The sequence below is a fragment of the Pholcus phalangioides genome, unplaced genomic scaffold (assembly GCF_987345545.1).
Source record: "Pholcus phalangioides strain wild (caught in Gottingen) unplaced genomic scaffold, Ppha-v1.0 ptg000007l_1, whole genome shotgun sequence".
NCBI classification, from domain to species: Eukaryota; Metazoa; Arthropoda; class Arachnida; order Araneae; family Pholcidae; genus Pholcus; species Pholcus phalangioides.
This window is the reverse complement of record NW_028301600.1, coordinates 6,510,658-6,524,575: the sequence shown is the minus strand read 5'-3', so window position 1 is coordinate 6,524,575 and position 13,918 is coordinate 6,510,658. Positions and strand designations below refer to the sequence as shown.

The 13,918-nt window shown below is 35.7% G+C and overlaps 1 protein-coding gene across 1 annotated transcript in view; it reads left to right on the top strand.

Annotated features, from left to right (window-relative positions):
• The window catches only part of LOC149084851 (regulating synaptic membrane exocytosis protein 2-like), a 229,740-nt gene that overhangs the window by 187,282 nt on the left and 28,540 nt on the right, over positions 1–13,918 (top strand). Inside the window, exons 18-19 of the mRNA XM_089232581.1 lie at positions 308–519; positions 8,677–8,816. Coding sequence (XP_089088707.1) covers positions 308–519; positions 8,677–8,816 — 352 coding nt within the window. The remainder of the gene's footprint in view (positions 1–307; positions 520–8,676; positions 8,817–13,918) is intronic.

The window sequence follows — 13,918 nt, the reverse complement described above, 5'->3', positions numbered from 1 at the left end:
GTCCTCATGTAAAGTACAGCTAAATAAAGAGTTTTTTCACCCATTATTTGCTTGTCATTTTTGCATCTTCCAGCTGATCAGGTTGGGGTTTCCAGTCATACATTCCTATGTCATTCTGTTTTGTTTTTGTCTTTTCTATTTCCCCTTGAAAGTTTGTACATTGAGTTGTGAATACACCCTGTATAGAAATGTATTACTACATTATATATAATTTTATCATCAAAAGATCTCTCTTCACTGATCTCACAGCACATTTATAGAATAGTAAAATTTCTCATGCTTATATGTTATTTTCTGAAACCCTTAGATGGTTGCCAACAATTAGACTAGTACCCGAAGGGGAGTTCTCAAATTTTGTTGAAGGCCTTGGTCCAGGACAAATGGTTGGACGTCAAGTTCTGGCTTCTCCTAGTCTAGGTGACATCCAGCTTAGCTTATGTGATAGAAAAGGAAACCTAGAGGTTGAGGTTATTCGTGCTAGAGGGCTGCAGACAAAAGCAAGTGGAAAAATTGTTCCTGGTATGAATTGTTATTTTGAAATTGTTTGAAACGAAACAGTCTGTGAATACTGTAAAATTTATGGTACCCATGAAAACTCTGAAACGTGATTATTTATCTTTTGTTTATTATCTTTGTATTTGTGTTGGGGGGGGGGAGGCAGGGCCATAGCATGCCTTTTTGGGCCCCGGGGTATGGGGCAAAAAATACAAATTGAAATAACTCAATCTTATTTGAATTATTTTACCATTTATTTATTTATGTAATTATTTTACAACCTTTTTTTATTCAAAAAGAAGGTTGGCAACGGCATCTTTGTTTCCGAACACGTACTTTCGAGAGCTCTCTATATTTTGTGAATATTATTGTGCAATATCTTAACAAGATATTGCATGATAGGGATTATATTCTGAAAAATGTAAGTACCAAGTACACGAAAATTATAAAATTACGTAAATTTATCAAAATATATGAATATAATATAAACATAAAAAGCACATGTGTACCAAATTGACATAACAAAAGAACGATCGTAGTGGCATCTGTGAGTCAAAAGGTGAAACATAAACAATTTTAAAAAAATTGAGGAACATGGAATGTGAGAGCTGTAAAGGTACCATTGTGAACAAGACTGAAGTTTTTCCATGCAAAAAATACACTCTGATGCTACACACTGTTTGTGTAAGAAGAAGAGAGAGTGCTTCAGAAGAATGGCTGAAGTAAAAAAAGATGCTTGTTTATGCTCCAAGTGTGAAAAGTGTTTATGCCAAGGAAATCGAAAAAATGAAAGCAGGCTTTGACAAGAAACTTGACAATCTGGAAAAAAATCATTGAGAAACTTCGACAGTTGATGAAAAATGATTTTACTGTGGCAATCGAAAAACTGACAACAGAACAAGAGGAGCTAAACAAAGAAACAGTTAAAACATAACAAAGGCAATAACTTTTAATTCACTGTGTGTTGAAGATCTCGGGGAAAAAATATGTGAAATGAAATCATACATTGAATGTATTGATAAGGAAAATAAGCAAATTAAATCAGAAAATCGAAGCCTGAAATAAAGAAGTGAAGGAGCTCAAAATTAGAATAAATGACATAGAAAACAAGAGCAGGAAAAACAACATTGAAATAAATGGAGTTCCAGAGATGCCTTCAGAGAATGTCATAGAAATTGTGAATGCAATAAAGCAAGAAATAGGGATACAAGAAAACACAGAAATAGAGAAATTTCATATAGTACCCATAAGAAATGCAAATAAAAGCAAACCTATAATAATAAAATTTGTAAGTGAACACTCAAAAAAATTGTGGATACAAAAAGCTAAGCCTCAAGAATTGACAGCTGATACAATAAACCCCAACTTTGCATCCAACAGAATATATATAAATGAACATCTTTCACAAGAGAGCAAACGCTTGTTTTTCCTGGTCAGAGAGTTTAAAAAGAGCAACAACTTCAAGTATGCTTGGGCAAAAGATGGGAAAAATTTCCCTCTGTAGACTTGATGACTCTAGTATTATAAGAATAAGGGATGAGGAAGACCTCACAAAGTTGAGTGCTGATGAACAATGAAAATTATATAATAGACTTGTACTAACAACAACCTACTCTGAAGGAAATATATGATGTAAATAACTTTTTAAAATATTCCTTAAAAAGCAGCAAGAACATTAGTATGCTTATCTTGAATATACAAAGTTTAGAGTTCAATTTTGATAATTTTCTGATATTCTTGACGTCGTTACCTCAACATATAGATATTATATGCCTGATAGAAATATGGTTAAAGGAAGATGAATTATTCAATTATGATATTGTTAATTATAATAATATATGAATGATTATCAAACATATTTTAACTGTTGAACATATAACAAATCAGGGGAGGTCATTATGTATATTAATAAATCAATCAAAAGCCTCAAAAAAACTTGCAATTTTATAACTGCTGAAAGCTTATGTATTAACCTACCAGATTGTGATATCGATATCTTATTACTATACAGATCTCAATCATATACTATTTCACAGTTCAATGAAGAGTTGAAAGCCTTTATCTCAAAAACAAAAAAAGACATGTTAAATCATTGGGGACTTAAACATTAATATATTAGAGAATAATAATGAGGTATCAAATTATCTTGACGTAATGGCTGTAAATGGCTTCATTGCTTTACAGGAATCAGTAACCAGAGAACTAAATGAAGAAGGTACTTCCATTGATCATGTTTTCTATAGATCAAATAAAAATACATTACAACAATTCTCTGTACTTAAAACGCACATTACTGATCACTATCCAATACTTGGTTACATTGATTTTCAAGATCAAAAGAGTATTAAAAATAATATAGAATACTTCAAAACAATACTAAGGATCTTATACTGAAGATAAATATTAAAGAAAAGTTATATAAAACACAAAGGAAATATCCCAACATACTTGTATATAAAAATAAATGTAAGAACTATGATAAAATGTTGAAATTTCAAATAAAAAAAGCTAAATAAGAATATCTGAAAAACAAATTTATTGAATGCAATAGAGATAAGTGAAAACAATGGAATTGCATAAATACTTTTATACTCAATAAAATTAACAGAAAGCAAATACTCCCAATCCATCATAATTCTAAAAATTTAGCAAATGCCTTTAATGAGGAATTCATTGATAGAAACTTGAATGCCAATACTATAAGATATACATGTCAACATGAAAGTGGATATAATAGTGTAAACTCAGTAGCAATTATGGATATTGATATACCTACTGTAGAAAATTAATAAATCAATTAGATGATTTTAAGGCAATTGGTTACAATGGCTTAACTCTGAAAATGCTAAAAATAATTTCATTCTATCACATTGGAGTACTGAAACACCTAATTGACTCATCAATCAAAGAAAGTTACTTCTATGATGAAATGAAATATTCCCTTGTTTACCCAATTTACAAAAAAGGAGACCCTAATAATATGAACAATTTCAGTTCTCCCAATTTTTTCAAAAGTAATGGAGAAACATGAACAAACAAGTTGTATATTTTCTAAGTCATAATAATTTTTTTACACCAAACCAGTATGGATTTCAACAGAATAAAAATACAGAAATAGCAATAATCAAACTTTGTCAATACATGAATACAAAATATAATAATAATAAATATTCTATGATAATATACCTGGATTTAAAACAAGCATTTGATAGCGTTGATCTAAATACACTATCTACCAATAAGTATTTGGACACCTGTGATAGAAAAGAAAAACTAACTTTATTCAAAATCAATAGTTGGTAGAGCCTCCACGAGAGTCAATTACAACGTGAACCCTCTGGGGCATACTTTCCACAAGTCCTTGTGTGACGGCTAGTGGTATTTTCTTCCACTCGGCTTGGAGAAGACATGTCAGTTCCTTCACCGATTTTGGACGGGTAGGGCACCCCTTAATTCGGCGATCCAACTCGTCCCAGAGGTTCTCAATAGGGTTCAGGTCTGGGCTCTGGGCAGGTCAGTCCATTCGATGAACCCCATTGGCACCATACCAAGCCTTGGTTAACCTCGCAGTATGACAGCTGGCATTGTCGTCCTGGAAGTAACAGGGGTCCACTCTGTAAAACTGCCACAACGTAGGAAGCACATTGTCATCCAAAATAGTGCAGTAGGCATCGGCGTTGAGCTTACCATGAATGGGGACCAAGGGTCCCAGTCCATACCAGGAGAAACACCCCCAGACCATAATTCCACCTCTGCCGAACTTGACTGTTGGCACAATGCATTCTGGCAGGAGACGTTCTCCAGGCAGACGCCAGACCCAGACCCTGCCATCTGAACGGTAGAGGGTGAACCTTGATTCGTCGCTCCAAAGAACCCATTTCCACTGATCTACGGTCCGATTTTGATGTGCTTTGCACCACATTAACCGAGCAACACGGTTGGACTTTGTGATCAAAGGCTTATGGGCAGCAGCACGACCATGAAAACCAATCAGATGTGCTTCCTTACGGATGGTATTCATTGAAACAATACTCCCGGATGCCTGTTGAAACTCCTCGCGGATGAGGGCCATCGGTTGGGTGCGGTTCTTCCGAATTTCTCTGGACAGCACCCGTCGGCCTCTATTTCCCAGTTTCATTGGTCGGCCGACTCGGGGCAAATTCCAACAATCACATAGGCCACTGTCGATTGTGATACCCGATAATTATACCTTTCCCGAAATCAGAGAGCTCCGAACTGCGCGGCATCTTGCATGTGACTAATGCCGATGTTGTTTCCTACACGATATATACTGGCGGAGGGCGTGACGTATCTCAGGACCGTAGATATCGTCATTTGCATAGGTGTCCAAATACTTATTGGTAGATAGTGTATACTAACACAAAAGCTGCATACAGCAGGTATTCAAGGAAGTATTCTGAAATGGTTCAAAACTTATTGTAAAAGGAAACAGGCAGTTGTCATAAATAAGAAAATAAGGGAATACCTACAGGTACAAAAGGGTGTCCCTGAGGGATCTGTTTTGGGCCATACATTATTCTTGGTTTATATTAATGACTTCTGTTTGTTGAATCTAAATGGACAACTTATATCATTTGCCGATGATACAGCTCATTACGTGGAAGACAACAACTTTGAAAACCTTATAGAAAAAACAGAAGATGACCTCAGGTACATTAATCAGTGGATGACTGGAAACAAACTTGAAATAAATGTGCACAAAACCCAGTATCAATACACTAAAATACTTGGGAGTTACTATACAGGATGATTTTAAATGCAACTTGCAATGTGATAAATTAACTAATAAAATTCAATTTTATATAGTTTTAGTTTATAAATTAAAATATTTAATAGATGTAGATTTTTAAAGAACATTTTTTACGCATGGATTTATTCAATTATAACCTATGGATTATGTGCCTGGGGTGGGGCTTACCTAACCAATATTACGAAATTAAGTAACACATACAGCAAAGCAAGAACACTAATAATACAAACATGTAATACATACGATAACAATATAAATTGTCATACATTGGACATTAGACAGCTATACATTTACAGCCTTATAAATTTTGTTCAAAATTTGTGCTCAAAAACAATAATTTGTTAAAGCAGAAAACAAACAGAACTTCAGCAAGAATTAAACATGAATTTGAAGTCCCAAAAACAAATAAACACCTTTTTCAAAAATGTTTCTCGTTTACTGCTCCAAAAATAGTGAATTCATTTCAGTCGACAGATCATAATCGTAACAATAAATATGACGCTTTCATGTATGCAAATGCATACAAAATTACGAAAATATATTTCAAGATTGTTTTCATAGAATACAATATAAGTAATGACATCAATGGGAAATATTAGGATAATTTAAACACAGCTGAAACAGACATTTTTCACGATGTCATGGTACAAAAAAAAATAAAAAGGGTGTATATATATATATATATATTTTTTTTTTTTTTTTTTTTTCTATAGAAGCATATACGTATTTACATGTCTATATATGAATAGTATTGTGAAACAAAAAGGTATATTTATTCCATAGACTCATTATTTATATGAGAAGTATAGTAATTCAACAATTTCAGATCTGACAATTCAAACTTTTAAAGTGCATAAATTGTTTAAATGTTCATATCTTATTACATAACATTTATTAACGTAGCACACGGTACTTGGAAAATGGCGGCAAAATATGTATAATAATTTAATTCATAGGGCTGCCTGGAAGGACGTTATGTCCCTTGGGGCTCAATATAATTATTGTGTTCATGTCCTGTCCTTTCTATGTGGTTTTTTGTTCTGTCTTTTATACGTATTTTGTGCTTGTTTTTGAAAAAAAAAAAACCACTGTATTGGGAAAAAAACTTTCATCTGTTTTATTGGTATTGAGATATCTTGCCAAATCTGCTGCACTGTATTCAGAGGTATACACAGGGAGGGGCATAAGGAGTCTGTCCCCCTCAAAATGATAAAATTTGAAAATAATTTCTAATATTTTTGTAGTAAAATTGAAAAATAAAATACCTTTATGTACTATCTTAATGAATTTCTGTTTGTTTAAAAGGCTTTTTAAGGTTAGTAATTCAAAATTTCTCTAGAAGAGATTCATTGTGCCCTCCCAAACCTTGTACCCCCTTTTTGAAAGTTTTCATTATTTTTCATTGTAATTTTTAGAAACATACAACCTCTGACAATAAAGTTCAGTGAATAGTCCTGTAACATTAACGTAGATGAAATGTTAATGAAAGTTACCTTACTGTCCTTCGAAATAGTCACCTCCCATTACTATGCACTGCTGAGATCTCCTGTACATGTCCTGGAAACTTTGCAAGAAGTCTTCTTTTGGAATAGAGTTCAAAAGCCTCGTCACGTTTCGTTGGATGTCAGGAATATCGTCAAATCTTTTTCCTTTCAAAGCGAATTTGAGTCGTGGGAATAGGAAGAAGTCTGGATGCTTGAGATCTGGCGAGTATGGTGGATGTTCAATTTTGCAATGTCCCTTATGGGAGTTGCTTGCCCGGTTCGAAATATCCAGTAATAAAGTGGCAAACGACAAGTGGAAAATGATTGCAAATAAACTTTCGCATGAAATATTATTTATTCAATTTAATTATAAAGTTAGTCAATTTTAACAATAGATTAGTATAACGTGGAGCCCTCTATTTGATGTTAACAGAAAGATACTGGCTCACCAATTGATGATCATCAACAGTCAAACTTTTATATTGATCGGACATCCGATGTTGTTAGACACTTCGACGTAGCCTTTCCCCGCAAGTATCAGAGAAGGTTTCTCGGTTGAGAGCCGGAACACCTTGATCAGCTCCAGGGGGCCTCTCGGTTGAGGGCCGGACCACCTTGAAGAACTTTGACTGTGAAGATTATTTAATATTTTCGATTCCGGACCTGCCGAAAAACGGATTCAAACACTGTAAATTATTGCATTTTAACTAATTATCAGCTTAAAGCCAATGGATACGGTAGCAAGACGGTGAACCGTCCTACTAGAGGGCTTCAGTTGAATAGAACAAACAAAAGATGAATGCGGAATCAGAGTGAGAGTTGTTACAACGTACGGCCGGTATTTAAGGAAAAACTTCTGACCGCACGTGTCTAATCAAGCCAATCGGCTTCAAGGTCACCTCATTTGCATGCGATCATAGGCGGACATCACGATCGGCTTTGATCGTCGCCATACGATCACCGCTGCCGATGAATAGTAACAATATTAGTGTAAACAACAGATTTACGTAACGGCGACTACAGACTTTTACGCCGGGGGACCATCGGCACGTTACAATTTGCACCACCCCCTTTTTTGCCAGGAACTGTTTGACGATATTGGCTGTGTGAGGGCGAGCAATGTCGTGAACAAGAAACCATGAACCTTGTTGTGCATACTGAGGTCGTACCCTGCGTAGACGTTTCATGAAACGGGTCAAAATTTCGATGTACCTTGCAGCATTCATCATCGTTCCCTCAGGTAGAAATTCCTTGTGGATAATGCTCTGACTATCAAAAAAGGTGATTAGCATTATTTTGATGTGTGATTTTTCTGACAAGGTGATGCAGGAGAATGCCATTCCATGCTTTGCCGTTTCGTTTCAGGATCGTACCTGAGACACCAGGACTCATCCTCAGTGATCTTTTGTTCGTTCATTTTCCTGTTCTCAGTTAAGAACCAATGCACTAAACAAGCACTTTGTGAAACAAGTCTTTCACGGAACACAAACGACGCTCAACTGAACAACGGTGGCGGCAGATGGTCAACACCTGCCGCTACGCGTGTGCAGCGTTTTGCTTCGCCAGTGTTGCCAGATCAGCCGTTCTGACTTCATTCACTGAACTTTATTGTCAGAGGTTGTAAATTTTTTGTATAAAATGTGTGTATTTTTTTTAGGGTTGGCTTATACATACGTTTTAAAGTTTTTGTTGTTTTGGTGGTCCTAAGAACTGTGTTGGCTTATATAAGAACTGGTTTATTCACGAGTATATACAGTATATAATTTTATTTTAGTTTAGTACAATAAGTTGTCTATGTTGACAGTAATTGAATATTTCTACTGTATTTATAATACCTAAGTAACTGCATTTTTTTGTCAAATCATCACTTTCATAGGATCTGCATGAAATTGATATTGACTCCGTTCAAATGGTTATTTTTTGCAGCACCATATGTGAAAGTGTACTTAGTAAAAGGACAAAGATGTGTAGCCAAAGCTAAGACAGCAATCGCAAGAAAAACATTGGATCCTCTGTATCAACAGCAGCTTGTTTTTCATGAAGATTACAGAAACTGTATATTGCAGGTGAGACTAAAAAGAATCATGACTCAAAATTATTCATCAGGCAACTTTATCTCACATACATTTCAATGCTATATTTATATTGGCTGGCAGTCAGAAATTCAGAATTTTCATATTGTAGGCCCACTCAATATTTAAGTTATTCTCTGTCAGTAAAAAATAGAATAAATCAATTTTTTAGAACATTTTTTTAACTGCAGTAGATTCTAAATTCTAAAGCTTACATTGAAAATTGTTTCACTACTACAAAAAATGCTTTCTATGTAACAAATATTTCTTTCAAGTTTAGTCTGGTTATCATTTGTATCATCAGATCAACTTTTGAAGCTACACATATTTGAATTCTAATATGTTATTTAAAAAAAAAATTTCTTTCAAACTGCAAACATTTGTTTTCTCATTTCCCTTATTTTAATATTATACCATGTGTCCAATTTAAATACTTACCGAAAAAGTATTGTAGATAGTGCTGTACCATTTTAAGGCATTTTAGTATGTTTCTCTTTGGCTCTACCACAGACATCAGCCTAAAATTTTCTTTCTACTGAAATGGATGGTTTAAAATTTTTTGCACATTTTCTCTCTCCAAATAACAGAATATAAAAATTATATATGAGTCACTCTATTGTGCTAAATCAGTAGCTCTCAAACTCTTGTCACCTACAGCTCCCTCTCCTAATTCATGGTTGATCTACGGCTCTTCAGACAATTGCACAAAAAGCTATATGGAGATTTTCAGTATTTTATGAGGCTTTGAAAATTTTCCCCATCTGTTCATTGAGAGGTTTCTAAAGTTTCATAACTTTCTGATAAGCAGTTGAGGCTTTAGACTACTCAGAACACTTCATTTTCATTTAAACACCCTGCATTGTATTTACAACTAAAGTGGATACCCAAAAAACATTTTTAACCACTTCACCGTACAATCATTTGGCAAGAAATTTGGATCATCTTCAGTTAGCAAATCAGTGATAAATATGGTAACCTTGTCTTAACCTAACCGCACAAAAGAAAAACAAAGAGAGGGAAATATGAAAGGAAAAAGTACAATAGATAAGAGGTAGATAATGGAGTTTTTTTAGAGTCCTCTTTTCACCATCACCCTATGTATTCTCTTTCACTCTTACATGTATATAGTAGAAAAATACATTATATGTGCGGGGGAAAAAAATCTTCCATAGATGATAGGGTTACAATAAAGCTTCTAGATGGTGAAGAGAGAGGAAAGAAAACACAGAGAAATTATTTGAATTTATTCCACTAGAGTTCAAGCATAATATTACGCCCGTGATCGTAAAGAGGTTAAGCGAAAAAGAAAGAACCAGACTGATACTAGAACAGGGACGCCTGAACATATTTGCTCGGGTTGCTAAAGCAATACCAATCATTTTTATGGTATTGGTCAGCAATACCAATCATTAGAGCCCGGAAGTTCAGACAAAATGACATAAATGCCCTTTTTTGCTTATTTTCAAACTTTTTTGGTAAAAATGCCTTTTTAGAAATTTTAGTGCCATAAATGCCTATTTCAACATAGTTTCAAGTTTATTAATGAATTTCAGAGGCCATAATCTGTAAAACTTGGGTATTTTGGGCATTAAAAAAAATCGTTATTTTTAAAATTTTCCAACTTTCAGTATAAATTGTTATCAGAAAGGCCTCCCCTCCACTTCCAGCCTATTTCACGCAAATAAGTGATCTGAGAGACTGGTGTTGCCAGGGGCATAGCCAGAAATTTCGTTCGGGGGGGGCCACTTTCATTTTGGGGGGGACCAAAGTGACAGAACAATGGATTTGGCCATCTTTTTCCCTTTTTTCGGTCATTTTCTCACATTTTGGGGGGGGGGACCAGACCCCCAAGTCCCCCCCCCCCTCGCTACGCCCTTGGGTGTTGCCATGGCCAGATGGTTTTTTTGGACGTTGCTTTGGCCAGATGGTGTTAGATGTGAATGAGTTTGTTTCAGATGAACGCAGCCCGTGCTAGAAAAGCAGAGGAAAACTAGAAGTTTGTTTCTCTCCCGCACGCTTTACATAATGTCTCGGCCAGGCATTGGACTGCATTGTATGTGCATAGCTGGCTGATGGCTGTTCCAAGAGGTCATGAATTGACGTCATGGCTCACACAAGGCATAGTAGAAGCAGTGTGAGCCATGCTCCAGTAGGAGTCATGTAGAGTGGCTCCAGTAGGAGTATGCTCTTACATGATTGCATGTATTGCATGGCTACACATGATATGCATACATGGAGCATGCTCCTACATGATTGCATGGCTGCATGATTCTATTTTTTGTACCATAAATGCACTGTAAACAACCATGGCTATTTATTAAACATACATACAGCATTTAATATTCGATTAAATTGACCAGAGTGGCCCTCAGGGTCGTTTGGCAGATACGACCATAATGTCTCGGCCAGGCATTGGACTGCGTTGTATGTGCATAGCTGGCTGATGGCTGTTGCTTGAAGGGCCCTGTATTCATTGCCGTAAGCAAAGGGGGGTTTTTGAGTTCTCACCCCCCTCGAGCCAAGATTATAGTGTTTTGCAGGAAAAAACGAAACCCCCCAGGTGGAATAAAAATCTGAACCCCCCCCCCCAGAAAACACTGTGTACGCCTATGCCTGTATTTACCCTCATATGTGGTAATATTTAAAAAAAGTTGTTCTATTTTTGTAAAAAAAAAATGAGATAGCAATGTTTCAACTATAAAAATGATAATGATTATTCCAAATAATACAGCAAATAAATGAGAATTATTCGCTACTCGAAGGAGCCCCACAGATTATTTTCTCTACCGGTTCCACGTCTGGTAATGGAGGGCCCTGGAATTACCTTATCCCGAGGATCTACTAACATTTTATTTTGGGCTTGAAATCAATTTAACTTAGATAATAATGCAGTTATTACAAACTATAATTAAAACAATGGACGTATTAAGTGTAACCAATTTTTCAGCTAGTTTTTGGACCCTTAATATCCTTGCTTTTAATTATTTTTCTTCCTTCCAAAAATTATAAATGCCTTTTTTTAGTGCCTATTTTAGGCATTCTTAGTGTTTTTTTGCCTGTCTATTTCGACAGTTTTTAGTGCTTAAATTTCCGGGCTCAACCACATCATTTAAAAATAGCTCATATAGTACACTGAAAGAGCTTTTCTATGTTTGCGTGGGAAAAAAAAAAGAAATTTTAAATCGCTATTAATTTGAGTGATTTTTTTGCCTCTTTTACGCACTACCAACACAGCTACCGTTCTCCCCCTCCTTCCCGGGAACCTATCAATTGATGAAAACCTTGCATATCTAAAAATGTCTAACACTAGCCCATTAGCCCTGGGGATGACAAAACAGTATTCGGCTAAAAAGGCATCCATAACCAAATGCCATTTTCACCTACTCCCGATATTTCTTGTATTCATCCTTCCCCTCAGGGATTTGCATCCTGTTGTTGAAATTGTGGGAAAAGAAAAACAGCGGTGTCCAGTGTGAAGCCTGCAGACACCAGACACTCCAGATGGTTTTGCAAGCTGTTTTCCCGGAGTACATGCAATTAACAATAATTGAATCCGTTGGTCTTTTTTACTCAATGAAAAGAGCTGCTGATAAGCATACAATGAGGGATGCCTATTGTCAATGGTCCCTGGTGGTTTTTTTTTTTTTTTTTGAAATGATATACAGTATATTTTCCACATGAAGAAAAACTCATTTCTACAGTACAGCAACACCAATAATCCTGCTTCCCCCCCCCCCCCCACATGCATAGGGTTGACGGTGATCCAGCCCTGGAGCCCAAGATAATTAACATTGTTTTTTGTTTCCATGCTTTAAATTCACTATGGGGGCCCGCCAAAGATTCCAGTTTAAGAGAGCCCCTGCTTCAGGATGTGGAGACCCAAGGTTTCTAGAATATATTCTAGAATATAGAATATGGTGGAAACCATATAAATACTTACCAAAAATTTAGACTAGAAGCTAGGTTGTGGCAAATTTTTCAACTCGTCCTTGATTGTAACCCAGCTGCTTATAGCATGGACCTTTTATTGCTGTTCCTGTGCAATTATTTTTGTCTCATAGATAGATAAATTAAGAAATTAATGAATTATGAAGTAATCACAAATTTGCACTGTTGGAATAATGAAACCATGGCCTCCCCAAGGGTCGGGTTGAGAGACTCCAGGGACACAGGATAATTCTTAATTTTTTTTTTTTTTGTTTAATTTAAATGGTTTTTGAAAGTTATGTTGTGGTGCAAGATTGTTGAGTACTATTTAAGCTGACAGTACTCCAAGAAAGAAAACTTTTGGCCTGGTGATCATATTAGTGGGGTACCATTTTTGAGTTGTTACCGTGTCCGCAATAACCCTTTGTGTATCGGTGAGTAATTCTCCTGAATAAATATGTACTAGAGCATTTTAACCGAAACAATTAAGTCACAAAGAAAAAATAATATGTCAACACACAGAGGTCTAAATGCACATTAGGTTCTTTAATTCTTAATTCATATAACCAAAAACAAAATACCAAAAAGAAAAAACGATGCTGAAATACCTTACTTTACTTATCGAAAAATTAAAATTTAAATATCACTGCAGTTTGGTTTTTCCTGACCACTCAACAAAATTTGTAAGAGAAAATTTACTCACTATCTCCCATATTAAGGTCACTATTTCGATGAACAGTTCCCTTTAACTTGAACACTCAGTACGGACAGTTCGTTTTCTCATAAGTCATCCTTTGACTGGCGAATTTGCTTGGCGAATTGAACGATTAATGTCCTCTGTATCTGCTGAAGCAACGGTCCGTGCACATACTTTACGATGTCGGAGCATCAAAGTTCTCCATCTGTACTACCACTCGGGGTAGTGTGGACATGGACGAAGTAGCATCCTTAGACTGGACTGCAAGAGACAGCTGCTGGGCTTCATCTTTCTGGCATGACAGTAAACCTTCCTTCCTGGATCAGTTTGGAGCAACTGATATAAAGAGACGATGCTTCATACTGTTTTTTTTTTTTTTTCCTTACATCTTCAAGTAAAATATTACGACTTTTGGCAGTTCAGAACTAAATGGGGTTTGAGTGACTTGACTTGGGATTTGAGTTTCAGGGGC